Source organism: Pituophis catenifer, unplaced genomic scaffold, assembly GCF_029215685.1.
Source record: "Pituophis catenifer annectens isolate HBS135680 unplaced genomic scaffold, rPitCat1.0.hap2 SCAF_3, whole genome shotgun sequence".
In the NCBI taxonomy this organism is placed as follows: domain Eukaryota; kingdom Metazoa; phylum Chordata; class Lepidosauria; order Squamata; family Colubridae; genus Pituophis; species Pituophis catenifer.
The window spans coordinates 190908518-190931547 of record NW_027256883.1 but is presented as its reverse complement, the minus strand read 5'-3'; the positions used below and the strand labels follow the sequence as shown (position 1 = coordinate 190931547).

At 38.2% G+C, this 23030-nt stretch overlaps 1 protein-coding gene across 1 annotated transcript in view; it reads left to right on the top strand.

Annotated features, from left to right (window-relative positions):
* Window positions 1-847: 847 nt before the first annotated feature.
* STK4 (serine/threonine kinase 4) overlaps window positions 848-23030 on the top strand; it is a 65228-nt gene continuing 43045 nt past the window's right edge. Inside the window, exons 1-9 of the mRNA XM_070939997.1 lie at window positions 848-963; window positions 5425-5505; window positions 8381-8509; window positions 12421-12535; window positions 12848-13012; window positions 14064-14231; window positions 18688-18825; window positions 19290-19418; window positions 21518-21704. Coding sequence (XP_070796098.1) covers window positions 932-963; window positions 5425-5505; window positions 8381-8509; window positions 12421-12535; window positions 12848-13012; window positions 14064-14231; window positions 18688-18825; window positions 19290-19418; window positions 21518-21704 — 1144 coding nt within the window. The 5' untranslated portion in view covers window positions 848-931. The remainder of the gene's footprint in view (window positions 964-5424; window positions 5506-8380; window positions 8510-12420; window positions 12536-12847; window positions 13013-14063; window positions 14232-18687; window positions 18826-19289; window positions 19419-21517; window positions 21705-23030) is intronic.

Here is a 23030-nt window from a genome sequence, read left to right as displayed (position 1 = left end):
CTGACTTAACATAATTTTCTGGGTTTGTACACTACATTGGAATATAAGCCACGAAACTTGGTTTTGTGTGACAAACAAGCCTAATGGATGTCAACCTGTGCTCAGGGGATGGCTGGTAGCCAATGGTTGCCCTGGATTGTGATGCTTCAGTTTCCATATATTTTCAAAAATTGTTAAAATCTTAGGGATTGATGTACTCCCTTTTTTAAAACTTCCTGCCTGAAATCTTACAAGATGACAAGAATTCGGGATATTTCAGTCCTTTTTACTTTTTAACTTAGTTTTGTGGTGCTGTGGATGCATCCTGGGCATCAAGAAAACGAACGAACGGGTAATAAGGATATAAATTAGCGAAAGGTGTGAATTCCGCCACGGTGATTGGGGGGAAAAAATCATCTTTTCATGGAACGTGTGACTCCAACACCTCCAAAGTTATAACGGGTTTGCCACATCTTACTCAAACTTTAAGTAAGTTTGAGTAAGATGTGCCCACCACGCCCTCCTTCGTGAATAAATGAGGAATAAAAAGGGGGACGCGATTATTCTCACCCCCCAGCCAGCCCCATAGCCACGCCCTCCAAAGCCAGGAGAGAATTGGCGCGAACCACGTGGGCCGGCCTGTGAATTTCATCTCCCTCCGCCCCCCCACCCCCTCGCGCGCCGTCGTCCGTCAGTCCCAGCTGCCGGGTGGGCGGGGTCTTGTCTTTGGCTTCGCTTTTTGCAAAGAGGCCGGCGGGCATCGCCTTGATAGGCTGGCTCCGTGGCGGAAGTGCAAGCCGCTTGTTTTGGGGGAGGCGGGGCCGCTCCTTGAGTCGGGAGCGAGTAAGAAGAAGAGCTGGGAGAAAGCGGGCGGGATGGAGCGCCGGTGACTTGCTGCTTCTCTTTCTCATTCTCCGCATCGTCTACCGGCCGCTTTGCTGCTCCTGCGGCCATGGAGACCGTGCAGTTGCGCCACCCGCGCCGGTGAGAAGCCGGACATTGGGGGGGGCCCCTAGAGAAAAGGGCGTGACCGCGCGATGAGGATGGTGGAAGACTCCTCGAGGACAGAGCCCGACGGGGTGGGCGGAGTGGGGGGGGGGGTTGCTGCGCGCAGACTGCGCTTTTTCTCGCCTCTGAGTCCGGCTCTTGGGTCTTCTCTGCAGAGGAAGCTCTCACCCTTCTCCGCTGCCTTTCGCTGGTCCGGCTTCGCCTGCACCTTGTGCTGAAAGACAGGCGTCTTTCTGTAATTCTTTGTCTCAAACTGGGTGCCCGGCTCGTTTCCCTATTGGTGGAGTCGGGTTCTGCGTTTTGCAGCTGGTTTGCCTCTTGACTCTGCGTTAGTCCCAACTATTTCTCTGGATTTTAACTTCCACCTGAAATCCCTAGCTACCATTTTGGGTCCCCTTAAATCTGTGAATCTTGAGCATCTGCTTTCCTCAGTCGTGTTCTTTTTCCCACTGTTAAAAAATCGGAGCAGAAATGCAGCGGTACCGTTACTGTGCTAAAACTTAACCGTGTATCACGCTATCAAAAGATACGAACTTGTCATCTCAAGTTCGAGGGAGGCCTAGGGTGAAATCCCATATTGATTATTCTAGTAGTTTTCCAAAGATTGTCTCTGCCTAGGGCCTAAGTATTCCTGCCTGGGCTTCCTACAATTCAGGTTGGTTTCCAAGTTTTTGGGTTTAACCCATCGACAGAAGAATAGAGAAGTGCATAGTAAAAGTTTTGTTTTATGGATTTGCAAGGCTTTTCCAAGTAATATGTTTTTCTTTTTAGAAATAGCTTTTCTCTAGAAGGTAAAGCATAAACTGAAATCCAAAATAATATGAGCTCACATGTATACATTTTGATGTACTTTGGACATTTTAGACGCCGTCTACAGCGGAAGTTGGTATCTTTAGTTACCAAAGCTCATTGCTTAAAAACATGCTAAGGGGAAGTGAATATGTAAAGGAGCACCCAGTGTCTTAAAATGCATAAAGGGAAGTTCTAGAATGTCAAAACCCTGAAATACTGGCAATACATTTCTTGTGCAGTTTTAATTGCTTAAACAGTGCCTTAAACATTTAAAGTATTAAAAGCTTCTGTATATGTAGATTGCAAATTATATAATTTACTGAATTATTATAGATTTTTGTCCCATCTTTTTAAAAAAACATCTTGCACATACTCCTTGATATTAACTCACGCTAGTCATGCATAACCTATATGGCTGCCTTTCAGCTGTATATTTTAGGTATGAAATAATAAAAAATCCCTTTGAAAGCAGGCAGAATGCTTGTATGAATATCTTTATAAAAGTAAAACAGTAAAGATTATATTGAAGAAAAAAAATGTTATTTACTGCCTGCCTTGTTTAGTGACTGTTTGCAATTACAATGGTGTGAAAAAGTAACTTTGCAACCATTCCTAACATTTACAACCTTTGCAGGCCTGAAAAGCTGAAATAAGATCATAAACTTGTAATATTGCACTTAGCAATATATTTTTATTACTATTTTGTAATATAAGTTCTGTGAAATCAAGTGGCCTCTAAATTGGATGGACATACAGATAAATTGGAGTTGCAACTCAGTGTATGGAGAACAAAAATATGGTATAGGTAGGCCACAACTTATGACCACAATTGAGTGCAAAATTTCTGTTGCTTAACTAGACGGTTAAGTGAGTTTTGCTCCATTTTTCTTGCCACAGTTAAGTGAATCAGTGCAGTTGTTAGCAACATGGTTGTTAAGTGAATCTGGCTTCCCCACTGACTTTGCTTGTCAGAAGGTTGCAAAAGGTGATCACATGACCCCAGGATATTGTACAGTTGTTAAAAATATGAACCAATTGTGAAACACCCAAATTTTGGTCATGTGGCCATGGAGATGCTGCCATGGTTGTAAATGTGAAGAACAATCATAAATCACTTTTTTCAGTGCTGTTTTAACTTCAAATGGTAATTAAATAAATGGTTGTAAGTTGAGGACTACCTGTACTTTACCCATTACAGTAGGAACCCAAGTTAAAGACAATTGAGGTCAGAAGGAATTTCTGTAACTAAACTGTTATCAGAGACTGCAGCTGCTTTCAATTAATGCATTTGCATGCTGAGTAAAAGAACCTGTTTCCTTTATTTTATGGTACATTTTTTCCACAATACTGATGGGGTGGGGGGGTGGGTGGAGAGAGAGAGAGAGAGAGAGAGGGAGATTTGTGTACATGTCTCACCATCTCAGCCTTTCCATATTTATATTCACTTGAATATGAAGTTTGGATTCTCAAATTTGTTTCCTTTCCTTTTTTCCCCTTTTATTGCCAATTATTTTTTAAACCTTTTAGGTTTTGGATTTTACTTAATGTATGATTTGCTTTGTAGCATTTCTCTATTTTGATAAATATCTCATAATTAGTCTATACCTGTATACATTCAATTGTATTAGCTACAGTACATACAGTATGCTTGTTGGTTATGAAATTTTGTAATCACTTTTTTCAGCAACTTTATTCAATTTCTATAGCTGCCCATCTCAATGATTTTACAGGCACAAGTGACTTTAAAATTGGGTTAATGTTTTTCTGTTAAAATACAGTGAAGTAATACTCAAAGAATGTATATGAGGAGTTCTAAAATTGTAGATGAAGACTGCTCAGAGTCATGTTTGTGAAATGGGCAGCTGCACAGGTAACCCTCACTGACTGCTAGTGAAGTGTCTGTTCAAAGTTACAACCATACTGTCCTTCAGTCATATGATTGCCATTAGAGTTAATAGGCATCTTGTGCCTGAGCTGTTGTTTCTCCCCCTTCCCTTGTAGAGCAGAGAGATTGAAGAGGAAAACATTACAAGAGAATAAGCAGGCACACAGTGGAAAATACACGTCAAAAGCAATATGCTGTTTACTCTCCAATCTCTCCCCTTTATAAGGAGTTGGAATGGATCAGACTCAGGAGAAATTGCTTGTCCCTAGCGGTGAAATCTACTTACCTTCGCTACCGGTTCGGGAATGGGAGCGCACGCTACACGTGCACGCACCTCTTCTGCGCATGCGCAGAGGGTAAAAAATGGGACATAATGATGTCCCAATGAGTGGGCAGAGCCTCTCGCCTCCGGTGTTACCGGTTTGTGCGATCTGGATAGATTCGGCCAGATTTCACCGCTGCTTGTCCCCCTTTTCCTGCAGAGTGGAAAGATTGGAGAGAAAGAGATTACAAGAGAGTAAATAGGCACACAACAGAGAATACAGTGGGATATTTTCATTGTGTGCTCCCAGCTGCTAATGCTAGTACGTTGTTTTTCATGGGTATTTCCCCTTTGTGTGCCTGCTTACTCTCTTATAATCTTTCTCTACAATGAGTCTAAATAAAAACATTAGTTCCCTTGTTAATTATTCCGGCACTAGGGTATACATTCCAAAGGGTAGGGAAGCGATTAGGAAGCAAACAAAACTGAAAGGCGTGAAACTGATTAGTGTTGTCAATTTTGATCCAGAAAGCACCAGTTATTGTTATTTCCTACTTAGCACTGGTCCCAATTGTGGTGCTAAATATACTACCTGTAAATTTACCAAATAAATAAAATTACAAAGTTTAAAAACTCCTAATATATATATAGTTGCTAAATATGTTATGATAACATTTAGAAATGAATTAACTGGTTGTTCATAGTATATGAGCACGGTTAATACATTTGAATTCACACTATGATATATGAAAATAGTCAATTATGGCATGTTTAAAAATGCATAGCTGGAACAGTTTGTGGGCTAACAGTTACCCAAATTATAACATGGGAAGGATAACATATTTGCTATTTTCTATTCTAAACCAGATTATATTCTGTAATCTTAAAGCTTTATCATTAAGACTTGTTTTCATGTTTCATCATTTCCTGGATAGAATCTTAGTAATATTTCCTCTTTTAAAATCATTGTCTGTTTTGCATATGCTGCTGATTTTTTTTTTATATTTTTGCATTCAGAAAATGAATATCTAGTTTTCATGAAACTGTAGAAAACATTTCCTTACCAATAAGTGCATTTTGGGTGAAAAATATTTTATGAATTGGAATACACTGTAGTACAAGAGATCTTCTTCTTTTTGTGCCATATCTGTCATCGGACATTGGCGATCCTATTTGTATCAACAGCTGCACGAAAAAGTGCTGAGTTTTGTCCAAAGTCCCTTAGACTTTGAAGTCATGATGTTCTTCTGCCTGGACCTTGTTTGCCTTCAATCATTCCCTGGAGGATTAAGTGAAGTACTTCATGCAAATGTCAGGCTGCCTTAGAACTTTGAGAGTCTCTCTTCTGTCTGTTCTTTAAAAATGCAGTGTTGTGTATGTATTATACTCGGTATTAGTAGAAGAATTTGTTAATAAACTGTATTTACTGCTGGAATTAAGTTGATACTGAAGATGCGTCCATCAAAATCTGATAACATATCTAATTATTTGATTCCAGGCAGCTAAGAAAATTAGATGAAGATAGTTTGACAAAACAGCCTGAAGAAGTGTTTGATGTGTTGGAAAAACTTGGAGAAGGGTAAGTAAACCACATAAATATCCTTACTACACTGTTTATAATGCTACCAAAGATAATAGCAGTACATATAGGATTGATATCATTTCCTGATATGTATGTACAGTCAAACAAAACTATTTGAAACAGCAAGTAATTTTGAAGACTGTAAATAAACCAGATTACTTATTTCAGATAAAAACATTTGTTTTATAGACTGCAGTAGAAAAAGTTAGCTATAGAGTAACTTGTATTCTAGGAGATAGGAAATGTGAAGATTTTTTTTTTTTAGCATCAAATGTTCTATATATCTTACACCGTATATCTAGTGGGAATGCCACAGTTTGTTTGAATTACAGTTTCTAGATACTTTTCAGGGGTAGCCCCATCTAAAGTGGAATGTACAGTCAAGAGAGGTTATAATGAGGAGAGGTTAAATTGCCCACCGAGGAAAGATCACATAGCTTCATGAACTGTAATTATGCATATGTAATTTTTCCCTACACAGGAAAACTCAGTGATAGGTGAGGTTCAGGAACCATCCCCAAACTGAACCTGATTTTTCTGGGAATGTTTCTTTCAATCCTAGAGTCCATTTTTTTCCTATGAATGGTACATTTCTTTTAATCTGAATTTAATTTCAGGTTGTTCTCTTTCATCTAGTGCACTATCAAAATTAGAAGGGATTCAAGGATACTGATTGCTTCCTTGAAATTAATTGGTAGGGAGCCGTTGAACTTAATGTCATCAGTAAATACATGGCACTCTAACCCTAGAACCCAAAACTCTCCCAATAATTTCCTATAGATGTTGTATATCATGGGAGATAAGACTGAAGCTTATGGAACACCATAGATAAGTGATTCAGATATTGAAGAGTAATTCCTCCAGTACCACCTTTAGGCAGGACCCAAACCATTGCAAAAGAAGCTGAACTGGATCATTTTAATTAGCCCTCTAAGCTTGTAAAGAGGGGTGTCAAACTCGATTTCATTGAGGGCCTCATCAGGGTTGTGTTTGACCTTAGGGGGGCGTGACTGGGAGGCATGGCCAGCTCAATATCACACACTGCACCTCCTTGACAATCTACGCACCCTCCAAGCCTTGCTGTGCTCATGCCATGTATTCTCGTATGACGACTTGCACACCTTCCCCCATCCAGTAGCAGCCACCCCAAGCCCTGCCTTATCTGTACTACATTTCCCAGGCACCTGCCGTCCCCTCACTCCACCTCCCTTTTGGCAGCAGCTGTCTGCTGGCCTGCTTGTAATCTGCCTGGGACTTGCAATTTCCTGCTGGCTTTCACACTGACTTTTGTTGTCGGAAGCCAGCAGGTAGTTTCAAGGAGGGGTTTATTTAACTACTCCCAATCCTTGCTTAAGAATAACAGTGGAGACTACAGCGATTGTCTTTGCTAAGAGATCTGGTCATACGATGCCATCCTTTACAACTGCATTGCTTAGTGGCAGAAATTCTGCCACCGGTGGCCATCGTAATTCAAGACTTGCTTGTATACATGCAGAATTCTGTAAAGATTCCATCACTATTATTCTAAAGACTATTTTTCTAAACAGGCCAGGAAACCATTAAGATTTTTTCATCATGACCAGGGGGGAAAAAAACCTTTTAAAAGAGTAGTGTTAGTGAGGTCTATGAAATGGTTTTGCAGTCTATGAAATTTCTATGCAGAGTGTTTGTTACTATCTTCATTTTTGCAATGTGTGACCTAAAGATTATCCCACTGGTATTCCTGTAATGTCAAATATTCCATATTGCCAAAGTGGTGGAAAGTTCACAGACATAAATCAGAAGATAAAATATTTTAGTTTCTGTTTTCTAAAACAAAGTAAACCTTTTTACATGAATCAAGTTGTTAGTAGCATTTAAAACGAATTCTTAAAATTTTATTGTTTCTTGTTTGCTCCCGCCCCCCCCCCCCCAAATTTTCTGGTGTTTTGTTTGTTTAGCCTATTTTAGGTTCTGCAAGTTTCCTGCCTCAAGGCAGTAGGAAACTGTGGTGGTTAGAGGGGATCCGAAGGGGGGCTGCTATGTCTGCAGGTTGTCCATTTCTAGCAATTGAGGAAGTCGTGCTGTGTGCAAAGCCTCACTTTCTCGGTCTGAGTTAGAAGAATGAGAGAACACTGTAAATATTTACAGTGAGAAATTTTTCTCTTATATCCAGCAGTGCCATGCGTGACTTACATCGCACTCTTTCCAAAAGCAAGATTAATCATGCAAAATATACTTCACAGTTCATTTCTAGTAGTGAAACAAGTCGATTAAACTTTAGCACATTTAAAATTAAGTAATGTCACTGGTACATAACTTGTATCCCACTAAATAAAAATATTGATTAGTGATGAATATTTATACTAGTCTAGTTTTTAGCTTCTAAAAACTAAAAAGTCAGCTTCTGAGAACAAAAGTTATGTTTCTCTTCCAAATATATTTTCTCCACATTAGGAGTATTAAAACAGCTTATTCCAGTAATGTTTCTTATATACAGTGGTACTTAAAGGTTGGTGAACCCTTTTCACTTTTCAGTATTTCTGCATGTATGATCTATTATATCATCTGTTCCCTACATAAGTCCTAAAATTAAATAAAAACCCAATTAAATGAGTCAGAACATTGATTTTCATTGATTTATTGAGGAAAGAATCCCTTGATTTATTGAGAATAATCCAAACTTACATATTTGTGTGTAGCAAAAATATTTGAACCTTTAAATTTATCAGTTTATTTGAAGGGAAAAATTAGAATGAAGTGTTTCAATCAATGAGATGATAATAAGGTATGAATGTGGCCACGGGGTAGTGCTACAACTAGTGGTACAGCACAATGAACAAGCTTCTTTTATTGCCCTTTCTGAGTTTCAAGTTTGGGTTTCTTGTTATAGATCCTATGGCAGCGTATTCAAAGCTATCCATAAAGAAACCGGCCAAGTTGTTGCAATTAAGCAAGTTCCTGTTGAATCTGATTTGCAGGAGATTATTAAGGAGATATCAATAATGCAACAATGTGATAGGTAAGCATCAGCACTCAGTATTTTCATTCACCTGGTTGGAAATCTCTTATTTCTCATTCTCCTAAATGACTGTCTTTTAAAAATTATGTGGGAGGTTATGTCACTTCTTTCTCTAGTTTGTTGTGGGGGAAAGACATGGTTTCTGGATTATGTGTTGGGTGAAATAATGGTCAAATTTGTCATTTCCCACCTTACGTTTCTATGGAGATAGCGTGAAGAAATAGAATTCTTGCAGTGCTTTGTGCTTCAAAATGGCAGAAAGCAATGGAGACCATTCTTTTACCTAAGGAAAGCTTTTACTGTATTTTATTTTTACTATATTGTTAATATAGTAACCAGCAAACTTCATATACTGCAGAAGTGTTATCATATGGGGATATAACTCATAACTTTTCTCAGAGCTAAACACAGTCAGTTCCTATAGTGTCTTCTGATCAAATTTCCCTTATTTTCTTTTTCTGCCTCTGATTTTTCTTAAAATATAGGGCCAAGGACTACATACAGTACTTAAAAGGAATACAACCTATAGTGGAGCTGTTGCTTCCTGTGATTTATAAACTAGATAGCTATTGATTTAGCTTAAAATTGCATTTGTTTTTTGGCAGCTATGTCATTCTGTTGGATGTTAGTTATCTGGTGATGTACTATTCCACTATACCTCATGTGTGCTGTTACCAAGGGGACCAATATCTATACCTTCGATTTATTTCATAATTTAAGAATTGCATTCCTCTTTCTTAAAGTTTATTCTGTTATTTTCATCCTATTTCTCTAGGTAGTGGTTTGTTCTCATTATATATAAAGTTAAGATATGTCTATAGCATTTCACAACCTACTAATGAAATTACTAGATAAGTTTACTCTGGCAAGATTTGTTTCGGACAAACCATAGTGCTGTTTTAAGATGCTTACAGATCAAACTCTTTATAATCTTCTGTAGAATGTTTCAGGTTAAAAATTTCAGATGAAATAGTCTGAAGCCATGGCCCCCAACCTTTTGAGCACCACAGACCGTTTCCGTGGACTGGCGCATGACTGCTGCCATGCCGCAGACTGGTGCGGGTCCAAGGACCAGGGGTTGGGGATCCCTGGTCTGAAATATTCAGAATTCCACTTTGCCTTTCTATAGTTGGACAGAATTCGGCTGCCCCCCTACCCCCCATTCTCTAAGATTTCTCAGAGACTAAATCAAAGTAGGAATTATATAGTTTTGCTTTTTCTTCATTAACAGTTAGGATGTTATCATTTTCATCAAATAGGCAGTAAATGTTTTTAAATTTTTTTTTACCCATACCCAAAGAAGCCCTTTTTGTCATTCCAAAAGTGCTTTTTCAAGAGGCAACTGGACTTTGTTTTCTTCAGTTCTTGAAGATGTTTCGCTTCTCCACCACTCAGTCAGAAGTGAAGAAGCAAAATGTCTTCAAGGAAACACCTTTGGGACAACCATCACCCTGGATAACTGAGAATCTCCATAGACATTCTTCTTGTCATTCTTGGCACCCTTTACTGACTGACTCATTTTGAGCTTGATCTTTCCTGATACCACCTACAATTTTGGCTACCTGTGTGTACTATTACTCTGCATCCTCAATCCTAATTCTGTATGTTCCTTGTTTAATTTTTGCTAAACTTTTTGGGCTGCCACATTAAGCGCTTCTGCTATTTTCCTTTATCTCCTGCTGGAATTAGTCATTATTGTGCTTTTATTGTGTCTTTATTTCTTAAGATTCTTCCAACCATTTTGAGCACCTTTCAGGGATCCACATTTCATTGTTCTGAATTTATTAAATCTGAAGTTCAAGATAATACTCAGTTATATTCATCTTTAGTTTCTCTTAATATCAGAAACTATACTATCATGTAACTTTCCTCAAAGTTTCCATTACTTTCATTTCGTCTACCAAATATTTTGTATTAGTTAAGTTCAAGGCCTGTTTAGCATATTCTCTTCTTCTATCTCTTCCCTCTGAAGGAGAAAGTTGTCAGGAATTTCCTGGAATATCCAAGCATAATAGTGGACACCAGCAGGGCCTGTTTATTTTAATAAGAGATGCTCTCAACAGCAGAGCCTAGATCACTACTCTGTATATCAGGGCAGATGTGGATATTTTTTAATAAAGAGTTAAATGTGTCGTCCTTTTCTGTTGCTTCTATTCTTTCTGAACAACTGAAGCTTTTACTTATTGTATTCGCATACATTTGTATTTGTATTCTAAATACAAATGTTTTATTAACTTGGCCATATTGATCTATGTAATTTGGCCTCATTAGGTTGTTTTGAACTTTGTAAATAAGAGAGCTCTGTTAATTTCCCACAATCCTCTTGAACTACAGTAATTTTTAAAAAATTAAAGTGATTAAATGTGATCAATAAAGTGATTGAATGTTGGTTTTCCCCCAGAAATTTTCAGTTTATCCAAAGAAGGCTAAAATACAAAAGCTTAACTGTTGTGTTAAAAGTATTTTTATTGGAAATGGTTTATTGGAAAATTATTGGAATATTAGTAGATACTCCGAAGTCCATATAATCTTTTTAAAAGAAATAAATATGTGTAAACTTAGGAAAAAAAACCCCTATTGGTGCAGACAGGAGTTTGCAGGGTTTAATTGTGTATTTGGACTTAAAATAGATTAATAATAAGCATACAAATCTGAAATATGTTAAAACTGTGAAGCTGTCCCACTTGATTGATAATGGATTATCCCATTTGCTGAAGAGATTGAGATCCGATGAAAGAATTGAGGAAAAACATTTTTCCTTGCTTTTGCCTAACCTTCTTATAAGAATTCCCCCCATCCCCAAATGCTTTGGAGCAGATTTTCACTAGTGTACAGAGGAAGCAAGAATGTTTGTGTGGGTGGGTTGGGAGTAGGGAGAGGACATACCTTTCCTACAGCAAGAATATGTAAACCATTCATGAACCATTCATTCATTGCTGTTATTTTGAAACAACTGAAGAATTTCTACAGAACAATACATCAAGGGAACCCTCTGTGTGAGCTGGTTGTTTTCACCATGTATTGGTGTTTAAAGAAATGTTTTAAATGTTACTAAGATAATAGAAAACAATGAAAATGTATTTTGCACAATGTTCTCTGTTAAATATACTATTATTGTAATAAACTAAAATATTTGTAGAGGAATGTATTTTGAAAAGTTGTGGCTAATATCAATATAATGGTTATAAAAATTCTCAACTTGAATAACGTTTCATACCTAAATTGAATTATTTTATTTTATTAGTATATTCCTGTTAAATACTGGGTAGCCGTTGGAAGTGCTGGATTCAGAAAAACATGACTCTTCAAATACTCAGCTGTCATTCCCATAGTCATAGCTAAATAACAGCAGATGTTTCAAAGACTTAACACCATTAAATAAAACTTTTATTGCTAATTAAGTCATAGCTACATAATTGCTGCAGAATACAAGAATCCAGCTTTGCCTGGGTTTGTACGTATGAGAGAAAGCTAGTCAGATGGGCACTCAAGACTTAAATCCTAGATCTTGTTCTCATGCCCTTTCATGGTGCCAGTAATTTTTAACACTGTTTTCCCAGAACAGAATGTGGAAAGCGCGCTGTCCCATATTTACAGAATGGTCTTGCCAAGGTCTGCAGCTTTTTTATTTTTGCCTTGCCAGCTCAATCCTTAGAGCAAGCCAGCTAAATCAAACTCTTCCACTTGCATGAGTTGTCTTGTGCAAAAAAAAAAAAAAAAATGCACTCCTTTGAAATAGGAGTAGAAATACATAATTGAAAACCAGAGAATGGAATTTCATTTTTATGAGTTTATACTTTTTCTTAAGATCCTAATACTCCCCCAATCCTAGGATTTTAGGTTGATGCCTTTTTTTTCCTTTCCAAAATGTGCACTTGAGTCAATTCAGTAATACGTTCTGTCTTCCTTAGTCCTCATGTAGTCAAATATTATGGCAGCTATTTTAAGAACACGGACCTCTGGATAGTAATGGAATATTGCGGTGCCGGATCTGTGTCTGATATAATTCGACTACGAAATAAAACGGTATGTGCTGCTTCAGGATTTGAATAAATGCTTGAGGGGATTTTTTTTGGATAAAAAGTTTGGATAAAAGTTGATGAACTTTATAAACATTAGCCTGGTTTATTGAGTAATAAAAAATGTGAAAGTGCAGACTTTCAACATTCCTTCTATGTTCCACTGGAAATTGTTATTACTGAAAATCAATAAGTCGCATTATCCTCTTGTAACCTTCTCCATCCCTTATCCTAATAGAAGACCTGTATTTTAAGTGACAATAACAATGACTAGTCTAAGCAATGACTATTTGCTCATTTAGTAAGTTTCCTTCTACAGTTGATGGAAGATGAAATTTCTACAATAATACAATCAACACTGAAAGGACTGGAATACCTACATTTCATGAGGAAAATACACCGTGACATCAAAGCTGGCAACATATTACTTAATACAGAAGGACATGCTAAACTTGCAGATTTTGGGGTAGCCGGCCAGCTTACTGTAAGTGTAGAAACCACTGATACATCTCTTCCTATATTGTGCAAAGACTTGGTTGTTTAACAAGCCACAATTGGGAACATAGTAATATATTAACAATGGTTTACAAATTGTATTGACTGAATGCAAACATCACAAAATGCCAGTATCCAAATAAACATTTTAGTTCAATATATGTAAACCAAGCTGGAATATATTTTCTGGATCCAATGTTGCTATATAATATGAGATGGTCACCAGAAGAACTACTGGCATATATAAATAACCTGATTTTCTAAGATCGTAAGCTTTAGATTTTTAGAAATTATCTATTTTCATTTGTTTTTGTATTTTCAATGTATCTCTGTTGACATGGATGTGCACAAAGTGGAAAAAATTGTTTTCAACCCAGAACCATCAAATTTTGGAGGTTTTGCTAACTTGTTCTGGTCAGGCATAATTTAGAAAAATTGAAATTCAGAATGCTTTGCTTGTTTAGGTTTTGAATGAAACAAAATCCAGACAGGTTGAATAGGATATGCATTGCTCCCAACCCAGCATATCCTACCAGCTTGGCTATCTGTAATCTTCTCACCACTTTTTTCCTTTCTCTCCCCTCTGCCACTCTGCTGGATTGGGAGCATCACTCATAGTCCAGCAAAAAGTCTATCACCTTACCAGAAGCATCATATCCTTTCTCCTGGTCTTTCTGCCTCCTCTCTCTTAGGCAGGTTAGGGTGACTAACTTGCCTAATATTCCTTCTTCTTTCTGTTTTCCCCACAATATCAACCCTGTGAGGTGAGTTGGACTGAGAGAATGACTGGCCCAAAGTCATCCAGCCAGCTTTCTTGTCTAAGAGAGGCCTAGAACTCATAGTTTCCTGATTTCTAGAAGAGCATATTCACCATCACACCAAACTGGTGCAGGGATGTTTAATATAGCTTACAGTATCTGTAATTATAAGGTTACAGTATAGCTTACAGAATATTTAAAAGCATTTGAATAATTGATCAGATGTTTTTACCAGATCCCTTTTAAATAGCTAACTTCCTTAAAATTTGTCTCTCTTCATAGGATACTATGGCAAAAAGAAATACTGTGATAGGAACTCCATTCTGGATGGCACCTGAAGTGATCCAAGAAATTGGATACAATTGTCTGGCAGACATCTGGTCTCTGGGTATCACTGCCATTGAAATGGCTGAAGGAAAACCTCCATATGCTGATATTCATCCAATGAGGGTAAATGCTGGGTCTCTGGTCCAAGATAGGGAGTTGATTGTAGCTTTAATGCACTAGTAAAGTTGAGCCCTAGTTCTCATTATCCTGCTTTGTTAGATGTAGTCTCTAAACACCAGCTTAATAAAATTCCACATGCATGATGATACTGTATAGTAAAGTAGATTTGCCTAGCTTTTTGCAGGCATAAAACACTAAATTTGATTACTAAATATCAGAGCTGTGGAGTCGGGAGATAAATGTTCCGACTCCGACTCCGACTCCGACTCCTCAGTTTTTTGTACTTCCGACTCCGACTCCGACTCCGACTCCCCGACTCCGACTCCTCTGTATTAATATGCGAATGTATTTTATACATTCCTTGAAGGAAAGAAAGGCAACATACATGTCATTACCACAGGACTACTGGCTGGGAAGCCAACAGTCTACTGTATTGAACAGTTTAAGCAAAAGACAAACACAATGAAAACAACAAAGTTTTATTAATTTTTTTTTATTAATTTAATTAATCAAGTTGCTGGATAGTAGCAGCAGGCATAAACATCAGGAACAGGAACTTTACCAGTTCAAAAATACAAACCACATTATTTGGTTGTTTTAGAACAAAAACAAAGCTTATCTATATGAACCAAAAACAAAATCTGTAAAACCTAGAAATGGTTTATATTAATCTTGAAATGTAGTTATAGGCTTAGCAAATGCAAATCAATTCAATGTAGAGTTCTAAGGAAGAGAATTGCCTCTGCCAGATCCTCTTTCATAGAGGCTCTTAAGTCAGACTTTATTATTTTTAGGGCTGAAAATAATCTTTCGACACTGACTTGGGTGGGTGGCATTGCAGTAACTATTCTGGCCACATCACTAACGATCTCTGGATAAACAAGGATGGCTTCTTCAACAGTAAGTTTTGATGAGCGATCATACTTTTCAACTTCTTTTAGTGCTTTATAAAACTCCTGTTGGAATTTTTTTATTTGGACATTTACTGGTTCTGTAACGCTTATGCGACGTCGCTTTCCTTTAGCAACTTCCATTTTGTCTAAGAAGGAATCAAAGTCTAATTCTTCATTTGAAGAAGATGATTCTGAGTTACCACTATTGCTTAAAAGAACTCCATCCTCCTGTGGAGGTATTTCAGGTCGTAATCCCTTCATGCGAACTGCTACATCATAGAGGGCCTTTTTCCCAGTAGCAATCTGTTTACTGTTCAATAAAAGTCGGCTCATTGGGTCGACATAAATAGCCGCTAACAAGATTTCATTTTCCAGCAAAAGACTCTCTCTTTTCATCATTGAAGATGCAATGCCCTCAGCTATTAACCCTCCATTTTTGTTCAGGCGATATAACAGGCTCTTCCATTCCAAGAGGAATTTACCCGGGGTTAGATCATCACATTGCAACCTCTTGGTGACAGTGAAGGGGTGAGAAAGAAGGTTCTCCAGCTCTTTTGTTTGTGTCCACTGGCTTGCAGTTAATGCAAGATTTTCATTGTCCATTTCTTCTATGAAGTCTTTAAGTTCAAGCAAACGCTTCACCATTAAATAAGTGCTTCCCCAGCGAGTTGTTTGATCCAAAATGGCTCCTTTTCCTGCACGTCTTTTCAAAATTGCATCTGTTTTTGGGGCCCTGGCTGCAACAGTTACTTGCCGTAATTTGCCAATTAATGTAGCTGCATGGCGATCTTTTAATCCATCTCTTATGGCAAGTTGCAGTGTATGAACAGCACATCGCATATGATGAATAGTAGCAAGCTTCAATGCTTCTTCAACAAAGTTGTCTAAAAAAATGTCAGCATTCTCTTCAGTTTCTAAACTTTCTCTAATACTTGCAGAGCTGTCTTCCTCTAAGTCTAATATCTGTTTGATACCTTCTTCATCTGCCTTCATCTTCTCAATTGTGCTCAACATGTTAGAAGCGTTATCTGTCACAACACATAAAATCTGTTCCTTTTTAATTTCAAAATCTTCTAGAACACCCTCCACTAACTTCTGAAGGTAATCACTGGTGTGATGTGCCTGAGTGTCCTTTACTCCGAGGGTCCGTGTTATTGTTTTGTTATTTTCATCCACAAATCTAACATTAATAGCGAAATAATTGACTCTGTGACGTGTGCATGCATCCATTTTAAGGAAGACAAAACGTCCTTTCATAACTTTATGTTAGCAGTCTTTTTGCCATTGTTTAGGATGCCTCCGGAGTCGGAGTCGGAGTCGGTGCATTGTTTGCCGACTCCGACTCCGACTCCAGGTACCCAAAATTTCCTCCGACTCCGACTCCTCGACTCCGACTCCGACTCCGACTCCACAGCACTGCTAAATATGTCTATACCCCATACGCTTAATAACTTCTCTCATCATATTAAAAAATGCCTATTCTTAGAATAGCTATAGGTATATTCAAAAGTTTTTACTGCCTGCCTGAAGACTCACCCTTCCTTTGTGATCAGCAGTACAGGCAGTCTCGTTGAATGACCACACATTCACTTTTGACAAATCCTTGTAGTTGTGGCGGTTGTTGTGTCCCTGTGGTCATGTGGTTCAGCTTGCAATTACAATGTCACAATGTCCATAGTCACGGGATTGCCATTTGTAATCTTCATTGCCAACTTCGGACAAGTAAAGTCTATGGAGAAGCTGGAAGGAGGTTGCAGACGGTGATCATGTGACTGCAGGATGCCACATGGGATTTACCTAATGCTGGCAACCAGGACTGCTGCAACAGCTATTGTTAAATCAGTGTGGTCACGTGACATTGCGTGTTAAGATCGTATCACTTAGTGATGGAGTGCAGATCCTAATTGGCATAATAAAGTGAGAACTACGTGCATAAGTGAAACATCAGTGTGAAACATAAGTCGTCTTAGAGCCGTGATGGCAAACCTATGGCACGCGTGCCACAGGTGGCTCACGTAGCCATATCAGTGGGTACGCCAGCTCAGCTCAGGCACGCAGGTGCGCGCCAGCCAGCTAAATTTCAGGCCTTTTGGGCCCACCAGAAGTAGGGAAACAGGCTGTTTCCTGCCTCCGGAGGGCCTGGAGTGGGTGGGGAAGGCCCGTTTTTCTTTCTCACCTGACTCTAGATCCTCTCTATGCAGACTCCTAAAGAGACTCTGGACTCGGGGGACAGCAAAAAACGTCACTTCCTGTCCAACCGGGAGTTGGGAAATGGGCCGTTTCAGGCCTCCAGAGGGCCTCCGAGGGGGGTGGGGAAGGCTGTTTTCACCCTCCCCAGATGCATAGAGAGGATTTGGAGCCAGGTGAGAAAGAAAAATGGATCTACTGGGCCATTGCGTGCCAGAAGCTGGGGGGGGGGGGAGTGGTGGTTGCATGCACAGGGCAGGGCGCATAGAATTATGGGTCTGGGTACGTGCGCACGCAAACCTCCCTCGCCCGCCCCCCCTTCCTGGCATGCGATGGCAAAAAGGTTAGCCATCACTGTCTTAGAGAATAAAATGTTTATCATTTTCAACCCACTTTAAGCAGGAAGTTTGGATTCAGTAAAGTTCAGAGTTACTTGAATGCAAATATGTAAAGTAGCCCATGTTGAAATATATTGTAGTGCTGTTGCTAATCACAGGTAGTCCTCGACTTTCAATCACAGCTGAGCCCAAAATTTATGTTGCTAAGTGTGAGGCATTTAAGTGAATTTTGCCCCATTTTCCGACCTTTCTTGACACATTTCTTAAGTGAATCACTGCAGTTGTTAAGTTAGTAACACTGTTGTTAAGCGACTCTGGCTTCCCAGTTGACTTTGCTTGTCAGAAGGTGGCAAAGGGGGATTACGTGACACCAGCACACTGCAACCATCATAACCAGTTGCCAAGCGTCTGAATTTTGATCGCATGACCATGGAGATGCCACAACAGTTGTAAGTGCGAAAAATTGTCATAGGTCACTTTTTTCAGTGCCATTGTAACTTCAAATGGTCACAAAATGAACTGTTGTAAGTCAAGGACTATCTGTATATTGAAACAGAGGATGAAGACCACTAAAACAGCTTTTCCAATCTAGGCCATTCAGATAGTTGGGGTGCCATTGCATTTAATATGTTGGGGGAAGACTACAGGAATGTCCAGTTTCAGCCTTATGCTCTGAAGCAGGACATTGCTATCCTTTAATATTTTCTGCGAGGCCAAGAATGACATTATATATGGACCTATTTCACATCTGGGCAGGGTTTGGGTTCTGGAGAAAGGTTTTTTTTTTTTTTAATACCTACTTCAGGATTAATACTATAATTTTCATCTCTTTCCAACTTCAGTATGGCAGAAAATTGTGCCATCAGTTTTTAATAGTTGTGATTAGAAAAATAGCCACATGAAGCTGTAGTCCCATTTTTGACCTACAGAAAAATGATAGGGAAGCTTTGGCCCTTTGGGCTCTTGTGTTTTTCTTGTGCGTCTATTTTTTGCTTAGTTGCAACATGATCAAAGGGCAAAAACCAATATTGTTATTTGCAGGCAATTTTCATGATTCCAACAAATCCACCACCAACATTTCGAAAGCCAGAACTATGGTCAGACGAATTTACAGATTTTGTAAAACAGTGTCTTGTGAAGTGTCCAGAACAAAGAGCCACAGCTACGCAGTTGCTTCAGGTTAGTATCTGCTATTCTGGAATGGAAGGAAATCTGGAGCTCTTCCCTCTACATACATGTTTGGAGAGCTTAATAAAGTAGAATTTTCTTCTAAGTTTTTAATGGGGGATGAGAATAGAAGCTTCCTTTTTTTTTTTTTTTTTTTTTTTGTCTTTCAGTTTCATTTTACCAAACTTTGAAAATCGTGCCTCTGAATTTTGTTTGGGAGTTTTCAAAGATGTTAAAGGGGACTGACTAAATCCTGCAGATTGGATCTCTCTGTTCTAGGCTATTAAAGTATTATAGAATAGTGTATCAGTTTTTCATTTTCTGTATAAATTATATAAGTTGAACAAAATTGACCCAGTTTTGCATTAAAGTTACTACTAGCATTCTCTTTAGAGTTGTATTAACATAATATTGGGTTCTGATTTTTTCGTACTGCCTTTAACTTTTGTGTTAAAAAATTAATATCTCTTTTTTAGCACCCATTTGTAAAAAATGCCAAAGGAGTTTTCATCTTGCGAGATATGATTAATGAGGCAATGGATATTAAACTAAAAATTCAGCAAGCTCAACAGCGTGACATGTTTCATGATGATGAAGAAAATTCAGTGAGTGCTAAAGCCATAACGTTTTCTGTAGTAGAATTGTAAACTCTTTTTCCTGTACTCTATTGTTTCACTCTATTGTTTAATATTCATTTATTGCTAGCATTTGTGTGCCAATCTGTTCCAACCAGTTCTGAGTAGTACGTAACATAACCTGAAAATTAAAAACAACACATTAATTTGGAATAGAATAGAATAACAGAGTTGGAAGGGACCTTGCAGGTCTTCTAGGGCAACCCCCTGCTCAGGCATGTCTTAATTTCTTAAATGTAGAAATGTTTCCTTTAAAAAAATCACCTCTTTGGAGGTGAAGCATCAACAGACTGTAAGATGAACTTGCTGCATTTTTTCCCCAGTGTTCTGGCCCTCACCTCTTTCCTTCCTATCCTATGAAGAGGAATAACACGATCATTCCTTTGTGGATAGCAGGTGATCACTTGACCCTTCTAAGGCCTTTTGTGTGTTGTGTATTGGGAGAGATGAGATATTGGCAGGTTCCATGAAACTCTAGAAAGCCAAGGCTCAGCCCCATAAGCCACCTGCAGACGGAACACATGAATGTTGCTTTGAGCTCCCAAAGGAAAGATGGGTATAATCTAACAAACAAACAAACAAATTATAGTGATTGCACAATTACTGCACTCAGGAAGGCAAGGTTTTTGACACTTGAACTGTGAACAGTCTGTTATATAGATCTGCGATGGTGCAGTGGTTAGAATACAGTACTGCAGGCTATTTCTGCTTACCTTCGAACTGCCTGCAATTTGGCAATTCGAATCTCACCAGGCTTGAGGTTGATTCATCCTTCCATCCATCCTTCTGAGGTTGGTAAAATGAGGACCCAGTTTGTTGGGGGCAATATGCTGACTCTGTAAACCGCTTAGAGACGGCTGTAAAAGCACTGTGAAGTGGTATATAAGTCTAAGTGCTGCTGTTATATTATCTACTTCAGAAGTATATCATCTTCTTAAATAAGTTTGCTTTTTTTTTCTATTTTTATTTTTCTAAATATGGCAGTCATTTTAGTGAATTTGGTTAATTTCTCTAATTTCTTCTAACAGAGGTTGGAAACAACTTCAAAAAGTAGTATTTCCTGCCTCTTATAAGTTTGCTGCTTTTTTTTGTTTTAGCCATTCTAACTTATTGCTTGTGGGTCATTTTGATATATTGAAGCCAGTTCAGTTAGGAACATGGTTGGTCTGTTACAAATGTTTCTCTGCAGTTCATTAGATATAATTTAAATTTCTTAATATCCCTAGTTTCCATGCCTTGCATTCTTGGCGTTTAATGACAGAATTGTGTGCCATCAAGTTAGCATCAGTGACCACATAGAACAATTGCCTCCAAGGTGATTTGTCCCCAGCATAGTCCTTCAGGTCTTCCAATAGTGTACTCATCGCCATTGTAATTTCATCTATGTTTCTGGAGGTCATCCCCTTGTCTTTCCTTCCAGTAACAAAATAAATCTCAAGTTGGAATATTTTACTGTCCATTTGTGGCCAAAAGAAGAAAACTAATTATAGGTAGTCCTAAAACTAATTATAGGTAGACTTACAGCAGTTCATTTAGTGACCATTCAAAGTTACAACAGCAGTGAAAAAATGTGACCTATGACCATTTTTCACAGTTACAATCTTTATAGCAACTCCCATGATCACGTGATCAAAATTCAGATGATTGGCAATCTGTTGATAACTTTGACAGTTGCTGTGATCCCTGCATCATGGGATCAGCTTTTGCGACCTTCTGACAAGCAAAAGTCAGTAGGGGAAGCCAGATTCACCTAACAGCCGGGTTAGTAACTTATCAACTGCAGTGATTCACTTAACAAGTGTGGCAAGATTGGTCGTAAAATGGGGCAAAACTCGCTTAACAAATGTCTCGCTTAACAACAGAGATTTTAGGCTCAATTACAGTTGTAAGTCGAGGACTACCTGTCTGATGCTGTTTGATGAGTTTTAGAAGTATGTTTGGAAACAAACCACACATTCTTGCTTCGCTTCTGTTTCAGTGGTAATTGAAGAACCATGATGCCTTCAATAATTCTAGATGACTGGAGTTGCCTTACTTACATTAGAAGTTTTTCTTCTCTCCCAATGTAGGAAGAAGATGAAATTGATTCTAGGACCATGGTTAGAGCAAGGGGTCAAGAGACAGGGACAATCAGAGCTGCTTGTGGAATGAGTGAAGGTGGCAATACCATGATAGAATACAATGACACTCTAGCATCACAATTGGGAACAATGGTCATAAATGCAGAAGATGAAGAAGATGAGGGGACCATGAAAAGTAAGTGCTTTTTAAAATTATTACTATTCAGCGAAATCGGGGAAAAGGATGTTTAGGAATTCAATATAGAAAAAAAATATTAAAAATATATTTCTAATAAAGGTGATAATTCATGCAAATTTGGTGGTTTCTGCTAGGTAAGAAGAACTTCCTTGTTTTAGAAGGAGTTACTATAGCCACTGCTTGTCACACTTGGATGCACAAATTCAATTGGTCTAGAAGACGACTCTGTGAATGAACTTTTTATGTAGCAACAGTGTACAGTAAATATGGTGCTAGCTGTTGAACAAAATCATTTGCCATATATACTTGTGAATAAATTTAGAATTTTTAATGCCAAAACATCTGGTTAGGTTTACCTATGGTACAAGTATACATGGTGACACTTTTTACAAGTACCTGTATTTTCCATAGATGCATGTGGATACACCAATCTGTGGATAACCTGAATTTTTAACTAAAGTGCTGGTATGAAAAATGCAGGTCAGCTTAGTGGCACATTTGTGATACATTTTGATTAAAAAGCTCAGGGTCGGCTTATCCACAGAGCAGGCATTGTAAAAACAATGTTATTATTACAGTTAAACATTATTTTTCTCAGTTTAATACTAGCACAGCAAAATGGCCCCAAAGAACCCTTTCGGGTTATATTTCTCAAATATCAGCCATCTCAAAGTGCTAGCGAGAGGACTATATTTGAAACACAGATGTTTCTGGGATATTAAGTGTCTTCTGGCAACCTGGTTTGAAAAGCATCAGCTTGTAGTTGTCACTGCTGCCATTATATGAATTTGAGGTATGATGGAACTGAAAGGGTTCTGCCACTATCCTAGATCCTCTCCTAACTGGCCAGGGGAGGGGCACAGACTTTGTGTAGCTTTTGGGGCGACACCAGTGGCAGAAGGCCTGCTTTCTATGTTTGCAGTTTCAAATTACAAAACTAATTAGATAATGTAGTTAGTTGTTGCTCTAATTTCCTGTCGGCTGTTATAGGTTTTCCCCCCACATAGTTTGGATTCTTCTGATTATGTCTTTCCATGGGAAAATTTTAGAATTTTTTCTTTTGACCTAAATGGTTTTTTGTAATGACAGACAGGCTCATGTTTATCTTACTTAATGTTTGGTCTTTCTGTAGAGGGTTTTATTACTATGAAAATAAAGTTTAAAAAACATATAGTAATTTGTAAAGTGTGTGGTTGTATCTGCTGGTTTTTGTTTAACATACCATTTTAACATACCAATGAAATTTTGTTAATACCATTGTATAAATGAAAATGAAATGAAAATTCAAAGTAATATTTTACTCCCATTATATCATTCATATTC